The following is a 20,445-nucleotide window of genomic DNA, read 5'->3' as shown; positions in this document are numbered from 1 at the left end:
TTAAATGTTACAGTTTTTCATAGATGCCCTTTATCAAGTTGAGAAAGTTACCTTTTATTCTAACTTTGAGTATTTTTAACATGAAAGTGAAGGTTTTGGGATTTTGTCAAATGTTTCTTTTGCATCAATTAAGATGATCATATCATGAATTATGATAACTACTTTTCTAATCTTAAACCGATTTTAAATTCCTAGAATAAGCTACACTCACTTGATCGTGACACAATATCTTTAAACATACACAACATCTTTAAACACAGAATTAGATTCTTTGGCAAGATTTTCAACTGTCCAAAGTCTACTCCATTTCTGCTCATCCCAGTGACTATTCCAACCCCAAAACACATTTTTGGAAGTCTTCATTAGGGAAGATTTGTCCCTTCTGCTTCATTTATTTAACAATCATTTATTTATATTAATATGAGCGTGGCTCATACATATATATGTTCTTTTTTCTTATTAATGTTTTTGCTTTGTTACCTGTGTACCAAGAAACCAGAGTATCAGAGTGGTTAAAATGATATATGTAACATGTACTCTGAAGAGAGTTTCAGAAATAAAATAATGTCTAAAGGCATCACAACAGCTATTTCAGTTACCTAACAGGGATCTTTCTAGTTAGTTCCAAACTCACAGATAAATTCTAGAAGTTGAATCTACCTAATAAAACCTCTAAGAAATTTTTTACAAGGTACAGAATATGTTTTAAAAAGTAAGCCTCTTTAATAGGTGGTGCTGGGAAAACTGAAAAAGCTACATGTGAAAGAATGAAACAGAGCATTTCCTAACATACACAAAAATAAAGTCAAAATGGATTAAAGACTTAAATGTAAGGCCAGAAACTATAAAGCTCTCTTAGAGGAAAATAAAGGAAGTATACTCTTCGACAGGCATCACAACAAGATCCTCTTTGAAATAAAAATAAACAAATGAGACTTAATTAAGCTTAAATGTTTCACAGCAAAGCAAACTATAAACAAGATTAAAAAGACAACCCTCAAGTGGAAGAAAATAACAGCAAACAAAACAACTGACAAAGGATTAATCTCCAGAATATATAAGCAGCTTATACAGATCACATCAGGAAAACAAACAGCCCAACCAAAAAATGGGCAGAAGACCTAAACAGACATTTCTCCAAAGAAGACATACAGATGGCTAATAAGCACACAAAAGATGCTCAACATCATCCAGTGTTAGAGAAATGCAAATCAAAACTACACTGAAGAATCACCTCACACCAGTCTGAATGGCCATCATCAAAAAATCTACAAACAATAAACGCTGGAGAGGGTGCGGAGAAAAGGGAACCCTCTTGCACCACTGGTGGGAATGTAAATTGATACACCCACTATGGAAGACGGTATGGAGATTTCTTAAAAAAATAGGAATAATACTACCATATGATGCAACAATCCTACTACTGGGCATATACCCTGAGGAAACCATTAACTGAAAAAGACATTTGTATCCCAATGTAAAATGCAGCACTATTTACAACAGCAAAGACACAGAAGCAACCTGATGTGCACTGACGAATGGATAAAGAAGCTGCGGTATATTTATACAATGCGGTATATTTATACAATGGAATATTACTCAGCCATAAAACGAATGCATTTGAGTCAGTTCTAATGAGGTGGATGAACCTGGTGCCCATCATACAGAGTGAAGTCAGAAAAACAGGTATCATATTTTAATGCATACATACATGAAATGCAGAAAGATGGCACTGATGAACCTATCTGCAGGCCAGCAATGAGACACAGACAGAGAGAAAAGACTTTGGACACAGGAGGGGGAAGGAGAGGGTGGGACGAACGGAGAGAGTAACACAGAAACATATGCACTACCATACACAAAGTAGACAGCCAGTGAGAATGTGCTGTTATGACGCAGGAGCTCTAACCTAGAACTCTGTTGACAGCTTGAGGGCGGGGCGGGGGGAGTAGGGAAGGAGGTTCAAGAGGGAGGGCACACATGTATACCTGTGGCTGATTCATGTTGATGTATGGCAGAAACCAACACAATACTGTAAAGCAATTATCCTTCGATTAAAAATAAATTTTAAAAAATACAAAAATTAAGCTGTCCTAATAAAAGGAAAATATTTCTAAAATGTTTCTCTCAAACAGTGATGAAGGAATGTAAAGATCGGTTCACTTTCCTCCTTTATATGTAAGCTGTTGTTGCTGCTGTTTAGTCACTAAGGCCTGTCCAACTCTCTTTGCGACCCCATGAACTGTAGCCCACCAGGCTTCTCTGTTCATGGGATTTCCCAAGCAACAATAGTAGGGTGGGTTGCATTTCCTCCTCCAGGGGATACTATTGACCAAGGGATCAAATTGCCAACATCTGCTGGATCATCGAAAAAGCAAGAGAATTCCAGAAAAACATATATTTCTGCTTTATTGACTATGCCAAAGCCTTTGTGTGGATCACAATAAACTGTGGAAAATTCTGAAAGAGATGGGAATACCAGACCACCTGACCTGCCTCTTGAGAAACCTATATGCAGGTCAGGAAGCAACAGTTAGAACTGGACATGGAACAACAGACTGGTTCCAAATAGGAAAAGGAGTACGTCAAGGCTGTATATTGTCTCCCTGCTTCTTTAACTTATATGGAGAGTACATCATGAGAAACGCTGGCCTGGAAGAAGCACAAGCTGGAATCAAGATTGCCAGGAGAAATATCAATAACCTCAGATATGCAGATGACACCACCCTCATGGCAGAAAGTGAAGAGGAACTAAAGAGCCTCTTGATGAAGGTGAAAGAGGACAGTGAAAAAGTTGGCTTAAAACTCAATATTCAGAAACAAAGATCATGGCATCTGGTCCCATCACTTCATGGGAAATAGATGGGAAAACAGTGGAAACAGTGTCAGACTTTATTTTGGGGGGCTCCAAAGTCACTGCAGATGGTGACTGCAGCCATGAAATTAAAAGACGCTTATTCCTTGGAAGAAAAGTTATGACCAACCTAGATAGCATATTCAAAAGCAGAGACATTACTTTGCCAACAAAGGTCCGTCTAGTCAAGGCTATGGTTTTTCCAGTAGTCATGTATGGATGTGAGAGTTGGACTATGAAGAAAGCTGAGTGCCAAAGAATTGATGCTTTTGAACTGTGGTGTTGGAGAAGACTCTTGAGAGTCCCTTGGACTGCAAGGAGATCCAACCAGTCCATTCGGAAGGAGATCAGCCCTGGGATTTCTTTGGAAGGAATGATGCTATAGCTGAAACTCCAGTACTCTGGCCACCTCATGCAAAGAGTTGACTCATTGGAAAAGACCCTGATGCTGGGAGGGATTGGGTGTAGGAGGAGAAGGGGACGACAGAGGATGCGATGGCTGGATGGCATCACTGACTCGGTGGACGTGAGTCTGAGTGAACTCCGGGAGTTGGTGATGGACAGGGAGGCCTGGAGTGCTGCAGTCCATGGGGTCGCAAAGAGTCGGACTCGACTGAACAACTGAACTGAACTGAACTGAACTGAACTGAAACTCACTTGGAAGACTATTTAAACAACATGAAAATGGACTAGGGCTTTGAATATGTTTTTATAGTTAAAATCAAATATCAAGTATCTTTCTATAGAAAAAATTAAATTGACTTCCTGGCTCATATGCTAATATAACATTTTTCAGGATGCTAAAATGATTTTCTATTTCAATCATATTTAATCTCTAATTTCAATTAGCAAAATATTCTAACGTAAAAGGTATGAAATCGCCACAGATATTATGTTATAAAGGAATAGAACCAAAAAAATACTGTCTACTTCCCAGAGGTAGCTTGCTTTTAAAAAGTATACCCGGAAGAAGCTTAGAAGTAGTATATCATCCTAACTACAAGTAAAAAGCTGGAAAAACTGAAAAATCAACAACTCTTCTTAAATCTGAAAGAGAAGAGAAGCCAGAAGGCAAACTGCAACCCCAAACTGGAAAGACAGACAGATGGATACAGAGAATCAAGTTATTGGAGCAGAAACCTCTGCAGCAACCATTGCAGGGTAGGAATACCTGAACTGTAACTCTCAAAATGCTGTTGGCCCGGAGTGGACAACTCGGAGTTAAAACTCCAAGGAGACCTAGTCATTCGGGAAATCCACACATTTGTGAGTTTTACCAACAACAGCTCACCCTGGCTCTGAGTGATTTCTTTAGAGAAAAATCCCTTCGTGCTTCTGGAAGGAGGTGGCGGAAAGGAATCATTTGGGAACACTCTAGAGCAGCGGTCCCCAGACTTTTTGGCACCAGGGACCAGTTTCATGGAAGACAAGTTTTCCAGGGATTGCAGGGCAGGGAGGTGGGGGGGGGGGGGTAGTTTTGGGATTCAAATGCATTACATTTATTGTGCATTTTATCTCTATTATTACATCAGCTCCACCTCAGATCATCAGGCATTAGATCCCAGAGGTTGGGGAGCCCTGCCTACAGCACTCTGTTCTTAACAAGGTATGCCCTCAGGAGAAACCAGAGCCCAACTCACTCTGGAATAAGTTTTATTACAGCCTGACCTATATAATGTAGTAGTACTGTTAGCGGCTCAGTAGTGTTTGACTCGTTGTGACCCCACCAACTGTAGCCCATCGGGCTCTTCTGTCCATGAGATTCTCCAGGCAAGAATACTGGAGTGGGTGGCCATTCCCTTCTCCAGAGGATCTTCCCAACCCAGAGATTGAACCTGGGTCTCCTGCATTGCAGATAGATTCTTTACCATTTGAGCTACAGGGAAAATTTTTAGAGATCCTATACGGGGAAACCGAAAATACCCAATTCCAGCCCACTCTATGATACCCTGTCCCACCTGAGGAGAGGGAAGGACTGAGAAGCACTGGTGCAGTTCACAGTCCAGAGGCACTGGCTAACTATTCAATAAGAGACTGAGACCTACTCATAGGCCCACAGAATGCTTCCCCTCCCCCATACCTTACCATCACGTTACTAAAGGCCTATTTACAGCAGTTCCTTTTACATTATGTGCAGCAATCAAGTAAAAATCACAAGACATAACAAAAATGCAAAAAAATACATAGCTTGAAAATATAGAGCAAGCATCAGAATCACAGTCAGATAAGATTAGGATGTTGGAATTACCATCAGGAATGTAATATGCTATGGGTTCTAATGGATAAACTAGACAGTATGCAAGAACAGATTAGCAATGTAAACAGAGGCGGAAATCCTAAGAACCAAACAAACTAATTTTAGTTTTATGGTTCCAAATATGAGAGAAAAGGCTAGTGTGTGTATCTCCACCAAGAGCAACTAGAATAGTAGGATAAAATGGAAAAAAATCTGCTAAAATCCACTGAAGAGCTGCTGAAGCATCCAGGAATAGAGTCCATGGTTCTGGAGTGGAAGAGACAACTACAGAGATGTAAGCTGGCATTCTACAGCTTCAATCCATTTTTGCTGAATACAAGACAATAGGCTGAAAATTCAGACTCTGCCTGCACAGAACGCAGCTGTGAGGGAAAAGACAAACCAACAGAAGCTTTGAGCAGATTCACATGTTGAGTAATGAGAAGTGAGAGGCACAATACGGGCCCAAACATGCAGCCAACTTTTCTCTCAAGGCATGCACCAAACACAGACGCTAACAAGTCAGAAGACCCTCTGAAAGCAGAATAGGCTTTCCGCAGCGTTCCCCAATGGGAAAAGAATTAGAACGGTAATTCTCAAATTTTTGGCCTCAGCACTTCTTTATTATTGAGCATCACAAGGAACTTTTGATAATGTAGGTTGTAGCTCTTGCTTTACCAAATGAGAAACTAAAATTGAGAAATAGTTAAAGCATTTAACTAATTTTTAGATAAATTTCTTATAATAAAATAACACTTTCATGAAAACTGGAGGAGTGGGAGAAGCAAAAAGAGTAGCATTACTTTATATTTTTGCAAACCTCTTTAATGTCAGGCTTAATAGACTACAGCTCAGCTCAGCCCCTAACTTATCCTCTAGCTGACAAGCAGGGCAAAGGTGAACTTCTTTTGAAACAACTGGCCAACATCAGAAGCCTCCACAATTCTTTACTCACCACAACCAGATTCAGTCAAGTCATGTTAAGTATACCAACAGCTGCACCATATGATTAAAAACAAAGAGAAAAATATGAACAATACAAAACAGGTTCACAGAGCATTCTAGATACTGAAGTGTGCACATACAGACATTCAGGATGGGGAACACATGTATACCTGTGGCGGATTCATTTTGATATTTGGCAAAACTAATACAATTATGTAAAGTTTAAAAATAAAATAAAATTTAAAAAAAAAATTTCATGAGAATGAAATCTTTAAAAAATTTCTAGTACACATGGCAAAAGGGAAAGAAACTACTGAAACTAAGAATACATGAGTTTATACTTGGATAAATTCCTAGAAACATACAACCTGCCAAGTCTGAATCATAAGGAAATAGAAAATCTGAACAGACCGTTTACTAGTAAGGAGAGTGAATTAGTAATCAAAAACTTCCCCAAAACAAAAGTCCAGGACCTCATGGCCTCATTGGTGAAATCACCAAACATTTAATGAAGAATTAATAACAATGATTCTCAAACTCTTCCAAAACACAGAAGAGGAGGGAACACTTCCAAACTCATTTTATGAGGCCAGCATTACCCTGATACCAATGCCAGATAAGTGCACTACAAAAAAAGAAAATTACCAGCCACTATTCCTAATTAACATAGAGGCAAAAAACAAATTCAACAATACATGAAAAGGATAACAAGGAAAAGAGCAGCAGGAACTCTTCTCCTATTTATGCAAGGACCCTTTTATTCCTCTCCAACCTACATCTTATAGGGGTGCCTCTCTCATTCCTTGACAACCAACCTGTTATTTACCATTAGATCCAAAGATTCCTTCCTTCCGCCCATATATTTTTTTCCCTTCATTCCATTTCTAACCAATTTAGTTTTCTGTTGCATGACACTTTTTTCTCCAAATTCCCTAATATTCCCCATTTCCTTCCTTTTCATTTTCAGTTTCCATGTTGTCATTTCTAACTCCATTTGGCAAGTGTTTGGGGGACTGGGAGGGGTAAAGGTGGCGGGGGGCGGTGATATACATTCTGGATAATCAAAGATATTTTTTGTTGAAAAGGAAAAGAAGAAGTTAAACAACTGAATGTGGCCCTCTAATTTCTCTAATACATCATCTGTACAATACACACCTATTTCATAGTAATGTTGCTCCATGTGCATGAGAGCTGAAAAAGGTCTGTCATTCATAAACCAGTTTACTCAAATAAAAGCTGATCAACAACTGAATGCACGGACTCATCTAAGGCCAGCATCTAAATCAGCATTTCCCAATGTTTATTTTCTAAAACAATAAAAGATACTCCACATACAGACATATATAATGGTTTCACGGTTACACCACGAAGCACACCAAGCTCTTAAAGAAACCTAAGAAATTCTGAAATGAAGAAACGTATTTAGTTTTATTATCCCACTTAACTTCCCAAACTTAAGCTAATGAGCATTTTTTCTACAACACCTAGTAATATCCCACAGAACACGCATTTAGGAAATGTTTATCCTAACCATTCATTAAAATATATCATGCAAAATAGTATACTTAATCTTACAGTCTGCTGCTGCTGCTGCTAAGTCACTTTAGTCGTGTCTGACTCTGTGTGACCCCATAGACGGCAGCCCACCAGGCTCCCCCGTCCCTGGGATTCTCCAGGCAAGAACACTGGAGTGGGTTGCCATTTCCTTCTCCAACAGTCTAAATGGTTTTAAAATGTCAATGCCTTTTGAAAAACCAAAAATGAATTTACACAGAAAATAATTACCAAGTTGCTAGGTGAAGTGACTCACTTTAAATATTACATGTATATTTACCTTAGCTAGGTTACCCAGATCCATTTAAAAAATTAGGATTAATCACCACTTTTGACTTTTTTTTTGAAGGCAAAAATAGGAGTAAAATATTCTTATGGAAAAGAATCTTTTACAAATATTAAGACTTAAGTTTGTTCTCATTTTCCCCTCATTCATTTTCATGTTTGGTCTTTTTTCTCAAGTGGGAGAAAAGAATAGGATATTGTTAGTTACAAGGTCGAATGAATATACAGCAAGTTAGAGATGGACTTAATACACAGAGATGTTATATACAGACTTTTCTGAAGGTATACTGTACAATAATAAAAAGCTTAAAACATGAACATACGTCACTTTTACCTTTAAGGTGCACTACAAATTATTTACTTCACAGGTTTAAAGAGCACATTTTAAAGTACACACATTTTACCTGAAAGCTCCGTAAAGTGGTCTGTACCAACAGACAAATGAACAAGGAGTAAAAAGTAAGAACCACAGGATACTCAATCCAAAATCAACCCCTCTTGGAGGATCAACACAAAACCAAGCCAAGCATCCGAAGATATTTAGAAATAGTGTTACAGCATGGACTGTGGAATTAAAAAACAAAACAGAAAAGAAATGTTTATGTTCAATGTATGTATTCATTTAACAGAAATTATAATTGAAAAAATACTTCCTAAAAGCACATACAGTCTACCCCATTTCCATTTAGTATTTTTCGAAACATTGCTGTTTTTTACACGTTTGATTTGAAAACAGAGTATTCACAGGAAAAGGAGTTCTAATACATGCACTGTTTGGCAAAAATTCTTTTGGCCCTTTCCTAATGGGCAATTACACAGCTAAACCAGAGAAGCACAACCTTAAGGGCTTCTTCCCTAAGAAGGAAACATGTGATGTGTCTCTTGATCCAAAGCCCAAGCAGGAACGTAGTGGCTGCCAGGAAAAGAACCAGGACTTGTGAAGAAAAAGATTCTACACTTAGAACTATAATTTTTATAGCATAGGGCTGCAGGCTCCTCCCAGCATGAATTACGCAAAAGAATACTAGAGAAGTGCCCTGTGCAATCTCATTGTAACACTTTTAAGCAATACAATTAATTAGAATGACTGGACTGAAACTAATACAGTAGAAACTTCCAATGACTATACAGTCAATCTATAAGGATTATCAACTCATTTTCATAAAGTTGCCCATTTTTAAAAGTCCTGGCATTAAAAACAGTGTTTTGGTAGGGGATTACATTTATTTTAAAAAAGTAAAGTTTACCATGATGCACTTTACCTACTTTGGCAGATCTTTCTTTTTGTTAATACAAATAGATCTTGGCAAACTCTTCCTATAATCTTAATAATTGCTTTGCCTGATGGACCAAAACCCAAAAATCTGAGTAACATCTAAGAATATCTAACATCTAACATCTATAATTAGTAACTTTTTTAAAGGATTTTTTAAAAAATTTATTCACAGGCTGAATTTGTTATAAGAAATAAATCATTTCAAAAGTTAAAGTACTGTTTAATGTAAATTATCAGTACAGTAAAAATGTTAACAAACTACTACCTTAATTAAAAACAACAAATGGAAAACCTAGTGAGTATAAATTTCAAAAATACATTTTCAACATACATTAAAAAAAACTTTAAAACTTCTTTAAATTATTAATCAAAAAATTGATAGTTAATGAAGTAAGACATAAACACATTCCAGGGTGCCTCTAAATTTGCCTTTATCTAACAACCAGATAAATACACAAATGCTAGGGAAGGAGAGCGAGCCCCAGAGGAAGAATGAAAATACATGGGTTCGAGTGACATATACTGAGCTAAGCAGCCTCAGTGCATTTCAGGTTTTCAACTCGAGAAGGGCACAAGCCCTTCCAGCTTTAAAATTCCATCCCATTCTACCACACAGGAAAGACTCTTAGTTATTCCCATTAGGATTCCTAAGTCATGAAAGCTAGCTTATAATAAATTTACTCAAAATCCTTGGCCTCAAAATAAAAGTAGTTCTGTTAAGGGCTTAAAAACAGAATTTGAGATATTGTGTGATATTATTCTGTAATATTAAATGGAAACCAACTGCCTAAAACCATTATAAATGTTCAGAACATTAAGTCAAATTTCAGCCTCTAAAGAAGTAACTTTTTAAGGTTTATCCCCTAATCTGTTTAAGAAAAAAAGACAGAATATACCGGTATGTGTATTTTTTTTTTTTAACTTTACAATATTGTATTGGTTTTGCCAAATATTGAAATGAATCCACAGTATGTATATTTTAAAGCTCACAAAAATTCTTTTCATAATAGATTAAAATATCAATTAAATTTTGTGTAATCTATTAAAATTTTTTCTATATGTTTTCATAGTAACCAGCAACTATGATCAGTAAGTCATTCATTTGTATCCCAATGAAGAGTAAAATATGTAGGTCTACTTACTAAACAATCAGTCCTCTTACACAGAGACCACAGAAACACACAGAAGGTCTAGGTAAAGTAAAATGCACGATTCTATGTTGTTAATTTCAATCCAACTTCAGTCCACTTGATGGATTCCGATTGCGGGTAAAATACTTAAGAAAATTTTAGGCCATTTTGTTTATATGATTCCCAAGTTGAATGCTCCTCCTTCTTATAAAATTTCAATTTGCTTTATTAAGCACTCAAATCTGGTATTAGTGGACCTAAATTTGCAACCATCATTGGAATATTCTTCTTGCTAAGTCCTGCATTACAATATAGATACCTAAAATAAACAATTTTAGGACAGTATATTATCTTTTTCAATAAATGGTCTTTAACGTAGCTGATGTTTTTAAATTTTCTTTTTCTTCTTTAAATTCAAGAATATAGTCAAAAAGAGGTTGAGATTCATTTCATATTGGTATTTCTAATTGCTTCAGTTCCTTTACAGAGATTACTTGCCTCAAGAAAAGTACCATTGAAAGCATATCTTCATAATATTTGAGGTTAAAATGTAAATTACTTCTTTATTTTGGTACCTTGTAGGTGGCATAACATGGAAATCTAAACTCTGGGATCTAGAATCAAGCCATCCAACTCCAACTTTACTTGCTGAGTAATCTTGGGCAAGTTAGCTCAGATTCTCTAAGCTTTAGTTTCTCAAACTATAAAACTAGATAATATAGTACCTGCTTCATAGTGTGGTTAAGATTTAATAATGTAATATATATACAGTGATTAGCTCTGTGCTTCACACAAAGTAAATCCTGGATAAGTGTTATCTCTTGTTAGAATTATTGTTACAGTGTGATAATATTCTCCAGGCCAGAATACTAGAGTGGGTAGCCTTTCCCTTCTCCAGGCGATCTTCCCAACCCAAGGATCAAACTCACATCTCCTGCATTGCAGGTGGATTCTTTACCAGCTGAGCCTCAAAGGAAGCCCAAGAATAATGGAGTGGGTAGCGTATCCCTTCTCCAGCGGATCTTCCCAACCCAGGAACTGAACCAGGATCTCCTGCATTGCAGGCAGATTCTTTACCAACTAAGCTAACAGGGAAGCCCATTACAGTGTGAAAGCATTAGTCAACTCCAAAATCAGTAACAAGATGATACTTCTTGAAAATAACTTACTAAAACAGCCTATATCTTATGAAATTGAGAGACATTACTAAGTTAGCACTAGATCGTACTTTGTTGCAGATAATGTTTTTTCAAATCAGAACCTTAACTGGATGGAATCTTAAGCTCTCTTTGAATACAGATCTGCCAACTGAACAGGGTTGGGAAAAACTATAGCCAACTATGTTATTCGTAAGAACCTCAGAAAGTTCTATGTAACTAGGACAAAACAGACCTATTTTGAAACAATTAGCACTTGTAAAGCAGTTAACTATTCGGTTAAAATTCATCATCTTCCCCATTCAATCTATATTTACCGAATTCCCTATAGAATTTTCTTCTAACACCCATCTCCCCTATCTAAAATATATTTTTTCACTAATAAGTCAAAGAACTTATACTTAAAATGCTAGGCTAATTTCTGCCAATTAAGAAAAGAATTATTTTGTGCTGTGCTTAGTCACTCAGTTGTGTCTGACTCTGTGCGACCCCATGCACTGTAGCCCACCAGGCTCCTCTGTCCATCGGGATTCTCCAGGCAAGACTACTGGAGTGGGTTGCCATGCCCTCCTCCAGGAGATCTTCCCAACCCAGGGATCAAGCCCAGGTCTTCCACATTGCAAATGGATTCTTTACCGTCTGAGCCACCAGGGAAGCCCAATTATTTTAATCTGCATATATTTAATGATATATTGATTAAATAAAATATGAGTTGTTAGTATGGACAGATATGGAATCAAAACCTTTAATAAACATATGTAACACTACTGACACTCAGGATTAACCAAAGAAGTCAGATTGACAACATAATCTCAAAAGAAACTAAAATCAAGAGCTAAACATGTACTATCCATAAGGAATCGCTTCTCACATTCCAAAGCAACCTCGCAATGCTGCTGAAAGATTTTTAGGAAAATGATTTCATATATTTGGTGGAGAGAGGCTCCTTAACCATACAACAAGAACACACAAATTTTCTCCAACAAGAATGTACTCCACAATGCATTCATTAACTCAGCAGTTGCGCAAGTAAGAAGTCATGGCAGCTACCTCCCCTACCAAAACAACGATGTTAAATGGGGCTGAGACTGCTGTTTGGAATAAAAATAAAACAATAAGTGGGAATTCTGTGTACACACAAAAACTGGTAACAGCTTGACATTTAGTTTTAATATTCCATGTGCTGTAATTATATCCGAAGTATTGTGAACATCACAGCCTAAAATGTATGTCCTACTGTTCTATTTAATGAAATATCCGGTATTAATTCAGCACTTTCAATAATAAAAGTGTTCCTCTCCATCTGAAAGTGAACAGTAAATAGTGCTCAAAGCTCGAAGAGAAATAATTTGTAATATTTCAACAGTTTATGCCCTTTTATAAGATAGTCATAATGCTTTACAGCTTTCATTTGCATAAAATACTATGAATAATTATTTCAAAGGATTATTACCTAGATAAGATTTTTCAGAGAAAAAGGATCATTGCAAAATTCCACCATATGATAGGGAAGTCCCTTCCTCAAAAGAATGCCAGTTCTCAGTACATAGACCTTCCTCAGATAAGAACTTAGACCACCACATACTGCACAATTCTGAAGTAACTATATATATGTGTCACTCAAATTTAAAATATCTACAGGAAAGGACCAATTAATGATGCTACCTTAATATATGAGTTTTTTAAAAGTAGATTTTTGACAATAAAATATAAACACTTTCAAACAAATATATAATTTATTCTATACTCACACATCCATAAGTAGTACATAATCTTTACTGTTTTTTGGAATTCTACAGGGATATCTACAGAAAAATCCTGATAAAAACAAGGGCCCACAGGAAAGTTGTCAGGAAGAGGTGGCCAATTGTTTTTTCTGCCTGCAAATTAAAAACAAAGGAAGTTATTTATATAAGTACAAATATTGCAATTCTTTTTGCATGTAATTTGTTTCATAATAAAGAACATTATCTATTCTTTTAATAGGAGTTTAAAAATATAACACTGTAATATCTACATTCCTACAACTCTGAAAACCAAGCTTTCTGTTTTTAAAAATTTTCCCAGAATATCAATTAGATGGTAAAATAATTTTCCAGTGTCATACCATACCAGTTATGTAAGTTGAAACAAGAAAAGAAAAAAAGGGCATAGGGACATATGCTGTGACTCTTCCCTAAAAAGAGATTTATTTCAAAGTCCCAAGACTCTGGCTCTCACATGAAACCCATGCAGATTTTAAGTCTCTACCATTTCCTCCTCTGTATCTACAATCTTTAAATATAATTCCTAACCCACATAGAGAGGCAAAACCTGCTTTTAAACTTTTGAGTTTTCTTCTGTTAACTCCATGAAGAAACACAAGCTAACTAATACCAAAGAATCAAATCTGGAAATCTCCCAAGTCTGGAAAAAGTTGTCAAAAGAAGAGATGTAAGAAAAGCATAAAAATATGTGAAAACTACATGAAACAATCATGAGAAAGAAGTTAAGGAATTACAGCACCTTCAAAAACCTAGAGAAAAAAATTCCAATTGTAAGGAGAAAAAATGTGTCTATAAAAAGAAATTAGACCAAAAATAGGGCTTGGGAAGTGGCGGCGAGAGTGGGGAGATAAAAAACTAAAATTAAGTCAAAACATTGAAAACAAAAAGTAAAAACAGCACCTAAAGGCCATTTTCTCATTTTACATATCATATCCCACACTCATAAATTAGATTTTACATACTTTTTCATAGATCAGGAAAATTTTCATAGTGGAAAAAAAGCATCCTCTATTTCTGATTCTTCCCAACATGCCTCCACTGTTTTCTCACTCCTTTCAAACTTTATATAGTTCACACATCTCTCATACAAGTCTCATACTACTTGAGAAGCTGAGAAGAGTAGTAAAGAACAGAGGCTCTGAAACTAGAAACACCTACACATCTATTGTCTAGGAGACCCTGAACAACTTACTCAACCTCCTGAAGACTCTGTTTCTACATTTGTAAAGTGAGAACAACTTACCACCCTTCCTATAATTGTACTGAGGATGAAATGAGTTAACAGATGAAAAGTACTTAAATGTATAACATACAGCAAGTCCCTTAATTTCTCACACTTCATTACTATTTCATTTACTAAAACATCTCTCATAGAAGCAATTTGTATTAGTCAAAGTTAAGGGAACAGGACAGATTTTTGTTACATTAATTTTAGAAACACTGCTCTCAATTAAACTTTTAGTTCCTCCTTTCACAGATGCTGTCTCTGATGTTGCAAGTGAGAAACGGCCCAGGATAAATGTGTCCTTATGAGGCCCTTGTCGCTATTCAGTCACTCAGTCATGTCCAACTCTCCAACTCCATGGGCTGTGGCATGCCAGGCTTCCCTGTCCACCATCACCCAGAGCTTGCTCAAACTCATGTCCATTGAGTCGATGATGCCATCCATCCTCTGTCCTCTGCCAACCATCTCGTCCTCTGTCATCCCCTTCTCCTCCTGCCTTCCATCTTTCCCAGCATCAGGGTCTTTTCTAAAGAGACAGCTCTTCACATCAGGTGTATCGGAGCTTTAGCATCAGTCCTTCCAAGGAATATTCAGGGTTGATTTCCTTTAGGATTAACTGGTTGGATCTCCTTGCAGTCCAAGGGATTCTCAAGAGTCTCCTCCAACACCACAGTTTAAAAGCATCAATTCTTCGGTGCTCAGCCTTCTTTATGGTCCAACTCTCACATCCATGCATGACTACTGGAATAACCATAGCTTTGACTAGATGGACCTTTGTTGGCAAAGTAATGTCTCTGCTTTTTAATTGTCATAGCTTTTTTAGTATGAAAAGGCAAAGATATATGACATGAGGCCCTAGACTTATATATTCTAAGATAAAGAAAAAACAGGTAGTATATTATCACTCTAACATTGTCATGCCATAACTATCCAGACATACTCACAGTAATTTGTCTAGCTCTCTCATCCCTTCGTATCCAGAGACTTTCTAGTTCTCCCTAAGCTACTCCTTTGAACTCACTGATCTTTGGCAGTCACAGCCTAAATGGATTTCACATCAAATAATCGATTCACCTCTTACTTATTTCTTTGCTGTTGCTGTGTCTGCTAAGTTGTGTCCAACTCATTTGAGACCTGATGGACTGTAGCCCACCAGGCTCCTCTGTCCATGGGATTTTTCCTTCTCCAGGGGATCTTCCTGATGCAGGAATCAAATCCACATCTCCTGCATTGGCACACGGATTCTTTACCACTGAACCACCAGGGAAGTTACTTATTTGGCACCATCAAAATACCCAAGCTTCCGAGAGTTACCATAGGTGTTATTTTTTAAACTTGGTTTGACATATATAGATATACTTGTGAGGACAGAGGCAGATTAACTTGAAATTGGTCTGAATAAACCAGAAGTTACCAGCTAAATGCAGTCAAAACATAGGGTATACTCCTAAGTACTCATAAAGCTTCAGTAGACCCAGCTGAAGGTCCAAGTGCAGAATGAAAGGCTCCTGATTTACAATAAAGTAAAACCATATTTTCATTCACTTGTGAAGAGTCTAACACTGTTCTAATCTATTAAAACATTGCAAATCAGCCAAGATCAGAGAACTACAGAGTATCAAGTAGGAAATCTGCCATGTCTGAGCTCCTTGGTAGAATAACAGGGTAGAATTTTATCTACAAACCAAATGACCTAGAGCTGGTGCAGGTCTATTAAAGAGGTTAAGTCATTTTTATTTCAAACATCTCTGGACACTACCATGTTGACTGAGGTTCTGCATTTCTCGTTCTCGACGGTCTAACTCCGCTGCTTTTCTTTCTAGTTCTTCCTGGCGCTTAAGAAGTTCAGCTTGGGCCAAGGCATGTTCCTAAACAGAAAATAAGGGAACATGCTGTCAGGAGTAGAAAATACAGTAATATTTCTGCTTCTACTATACTCCTACTTCTCTACTATGCTAGAAACTTAATTCAACTACTACTCCACATTATAGGAATTCACTGAAGATTACAGTTTTAGAAAATATTATGGAACTATTTGGCCCAGTTTGGCCTTCTGGTTATGAAAACCCTCAATAGGAATGTTGGGCCCATTAGGACAAGAAAAAATTCTCTCAGTAAGAGAAGTTATAATCCTAAGGTAATTGGGAAAATGAAATTAAGGGGAACCATGGCTAAATTCAAATGAGGGACAGAGACAGAACAGATGAGGAAAAGGGACAAATGGAGAAAAGGGCGACTGAATTTAGCGCTTACAAACTGGATTAAATGGCACCCAAGGTTCCCAGCGCAAGAATACCATATAATACATTATATTTTACAAGACAATGAGCTACAAGGAAGATATGGTTAAGAAATTCGGGTTTATAACTCCATCTGCCTTTATGTAATACCAGGCATCTTATTCATCTTTTTTCTCGGTATTTCTGCCACCTTCTATTGACTACCAATATACTTTGCTTAGCCATCCTAACTCTCTTCCAATAATATCTATCTGATCTTATCATTGTTACTGTAATGGAATTGTGTATTAAAAAGTGAGACCAAAAGCAATAAAAATTTCACTACACAAGTTATACACCAAGATGACAGGAATTCAATAACTGCTAATAATGGAGCAAAGCAAATCAATACTTTAAAAATGAGGTATGAGTATTACAAGGCTGAGAAACTACTAACCCAGCTTCAAAAGTGAGTTAAAAATTAAACAAGAAGGATAAATCAACCACATTCCAATAAAATTAAATAATAAGGAATACTATATAAAGAAATATTTTGCTCTGAAAGCAAATGTTATTGATATTGTAATTTCCCATATGAATTAACACATGTAACATGAACTAACCTTTGCAATCTGTGTATAAGCTGGATGTTCTTCTGTTGGCTTCATTATTGCTGGCTGTGTACTGGGTACGTTAGGCATTTTCACATTACCTGGTGGAGGCTAGGAGATTAAGAAAAGGACAAATTACATAGCATAGAAACCCAACTTCAACTTCTTTCAAAAAGTATATCAATAAAAACCAAAATGCCAAGAACTGCCTCACTTGCTCCCCTAACTTCTCATAATCAAGTGTGTGGCAATGAGCTACTTAAGAGTTTCATCTCCATTTTCTCAAACTTGTTCGTTTCTTAACTCTTCAGTTTGGCTGCTACTTCCAGCACTACAGCACTGGCACTCTCCTGCAGAACACTATACATTAAAAACAAAACGAAAACAAAAAACCCTGCAAGTATGTCTTTTTAGTAAAATACAGATAGCACCAAATTGAAGAATTTATACCAAGGTTAACTGTGCACTAGGTTAACTGTCCACTCTTTCCATCTAACAAAGTTATGTGCCAGTGACCCTGAAAAGTAAATACGAACAGTCTTGGCAGAACCCCAGTAATACTCCTTGAAAAGAATAAGAGGGAAGATATTAGGGAGATGGAAAATAAACTGCACAGCTCCACTCTGCCAATGAGGAGCTGAACTTCAAAAAGTAGGTAGATATCTACAAGTAGGGAATTGGTTACATTACTATATACACATATAATGCGGTCATCAAAAGGAATGAGTTAGCTCTACAGAAGAACGCCCTTTAAATACTAAATGAAATAAAGCCAACTACAGACCAGCTTGCATATGACCAACTTTTTTTTCTTTTATGAAATCAGTTGTATACGTCCAATTTTTTAATAAACACAGTTATATATGTCCAGAAAAATATCTAGAATGTCCCAGCAACCTATCAGAGATTTGTTCCTTTTGCTTTATACATTCTCTGTTAATTGCCTTCTCTCCTCACTATACTACTTTTTCTTCTGTCAAAAAATAATTGTAGATATTCTATAAAATAGCCACAAGAAAAAGAGGACAAGAAGAAAGGGAAGGAGAAGAAGAAAAAAAAGAAAACAAAACATGCAAGCAATCAGCTGCAGAGAGAAGTTCAATGATCAGAAGAACTATTAAACTCGAAGACACCACCCATGCAGCTTGATTTTACTCTGACACAGCAAACAGCAGCCCTGAAAAGGAAGCCAGACACAACCAAAGATATAAATGGAGTACATCTGACTCTAAAATTCCTATGGAAATGTCAAGAGCTAAGAATAGGTCAAAAAATTCTGAAGATGATGAAGGTAGGCAGACTTATAATATCAAGACTTAATACGGAGAGGAGACAAGATAGCAGAAGAGTAGGTGGACATGGAGTACATCTTTCTCCACTGATGCATCAAGAAAACACATTCAGATACAAGAAGATCTTGCAGAACACCAGCTAAGAACTGGCAGGAGCCCCTGACCACCAGAAAGGAATTATAAATCCAAGCAAAACTCAGTAGAATGAAGGAAGGCAGGGAAAAAGAGGAGAGTAAGCAGGACTGGACCTGCACTCAGGGGGTGGGGGAACTGGAGCAGGGGTCAGATGGATACATTAGAGCAACTGTTTGGGACAGAGGGGTAGCATTTGAGGCCGTTGGAGAGTGCAGCAGCTGACCTGTGACAGTCTGAATGGAGTGAGATTCACAAAACCAATCCTCACCACAGTCCTACATACCCTGGAAAGGGACAGAAGTCCCCTGGAATGCATGGTGGCTAAGAGCAGGAGCTTATGGGTTGGAGTGCAATCTCATGGCAAAGTATACTGTTGACTGCAAGGAGATGGCCCAAGGGGACATGAGGGAGAAGACTGCAGTGGTGAATGCCTTTGGAAGAAAGCTGGGCAATGATGGAGTCAAGGCAATACTTCTGAGTCACTCACAGTGGGTGGAGCCATCACTATAGCCTCTGTCCCCCCATATTCCACCACAAGCAGCTGACCAATAAAGACCCCAGAGAGGGTGGCCCTTTAAGTGCCTGATGCAGTAAGCATTAGAGAAGGACCTTTGAACACCAGATACCAGAGGCTAGAAAAAGACTCTACTAGTACCATAGTTCCTGCACCTAAGTCTGCTGGCATCCCTACACACTTGGCACTGCCAGACTCCCTACAATCCAAGCAGCTGCGCCACCTCCACGCTCAGTCCTTACTGGGCCACAGTTTCCAGAGGCTAGAAAAAAATCCTAAGGGTCCCACATCTCTTGTGCCTGTGGTTGCCAGATCCCCTCTGTACTTGGCACTACCAGGGTCCCTGCTATCCAAGCAGTTGGGTCACCTCCATACCTGGTACTCACTGGGGCAGACCCAAGTCCTCCAGGGGAGCCACAGGAGCAAACTCCTGTGGATGACCCACATGCGGCTGTTGTTGTTCACTTGCTAAGTTGTGTCTGACGCTTTGCAACCCCATGAAGAACAGCATGCCTTCACTATCTCCTGAGGTTTGCTCAAACTCATGTTCACTGAGTCAATGATGCCATCCACCTATGTCATCCTCTATAGCCCCATTCTCCTCCAGCACTCAGTCTTTCCCAACATCAGGGTCTTTTCCAATGAGTCAGCTCTTCGCACAACATAACCAAAGTATTCCTTGGAGCTTCAGGGTCAGCATCAGTCCTTCCAATGAACTTCAGTGTTGGTTTCCTTTAGGAATGACTGGTTTGATCTCCTTGCTATCCAAGGGACTCTCAAGAGTCTTCTCCAGCACCACAGTTTCAAAGCATCAAAAATTAAGGAATCGATCCCATTTACCATTGCAACAAAAAGGACAAAGTTCTTGGGAATAAACCTGCTTAAGGAGACAAAAGAGCTGTATACAAAAAAATGATAAGACACTGATGAAAGAAATCAAAGACAACAAAAACAGATGGAGAGATATTCCATGTTCCTGGGTTGGAAGAATCAATATTGTGAAAATGAATAGACTACCAAAAGCAATCTACAGACTCAGTGCAATTGCTATCAAATTACCAATGGCATTTTTCACAGAGCTAGAACAAAAAACTTCACAATTCGTATGGAAACACAAGAGACCCCTGAATAGCCAAAGCAATCTTGAGAAAGAAGAATGGAGCTGGAGGAATCAATCTTCCTGACTTTAGACTATACTACAAAGCTACAGTCATCAAGACAGTATGGTACAGGCACAAAAAAACAG

General features: G+C 37.6%; 1 protein-coding gene across 5 annotated transcripts in view; it reads right to left on the bottom strand.

Moving 5' to 3' along the window:
- The window catches only part of SCAMP1 (secretory carrier membrane protein 1), a 150,793-nt gene that overhangs the window by 58,104 nt on the left and 72,244 nt on the right, over positions 1 to 20,445 (bottom strand). For all 5 annotated transcript variants that reach the window (XM_061430045.1, XM_061430046.1, XM_061430047.1 and 2 more), the window contains 4 exons: positions 17,271 to 17,369; positions 16,188 to 16,296; positions 13,189 to 13,317; positions 8,279 to 8,438 (listed from right to left, as the gene is read on the bottom strand). In XM_061430045.1, coding sequence (XP_061286029.1) covers positions 8,279 to 8,438; positions 13,189 to 13,317; positions 16,188 to 16,296; positions 17,271 to 17,369 — 497 coding nt within the window. The remainder of the gene's footprint in view (positions 1 to 8,278; positions 8,439 to 13,188; positions 13,318 to 16,187; positions 16,297 to 17,270; positions 17,370 to 20,445) is intronic.

Source organism: Bos javanicus, chromosome 10, assembly GCF_032452875.1.
Source record: "Bos javanicus breed banteng chromosome 10, ARS-OSU_banteng_1.0, whole genome shotgun sequence".
In the NCBI taxonomy this organism is placed as follows: domain Eukaryota; kingdom Metazoa; phylum Chordata; class Mammalia; order Artiodactyla; family Bovidae; genus Bos; species Bos javanicus.
The sequence above is the reverse complement of the archived record's forward strand: the minus strand, read 5'-3'. Positions and strand labels throughout refer to the sequence as shown.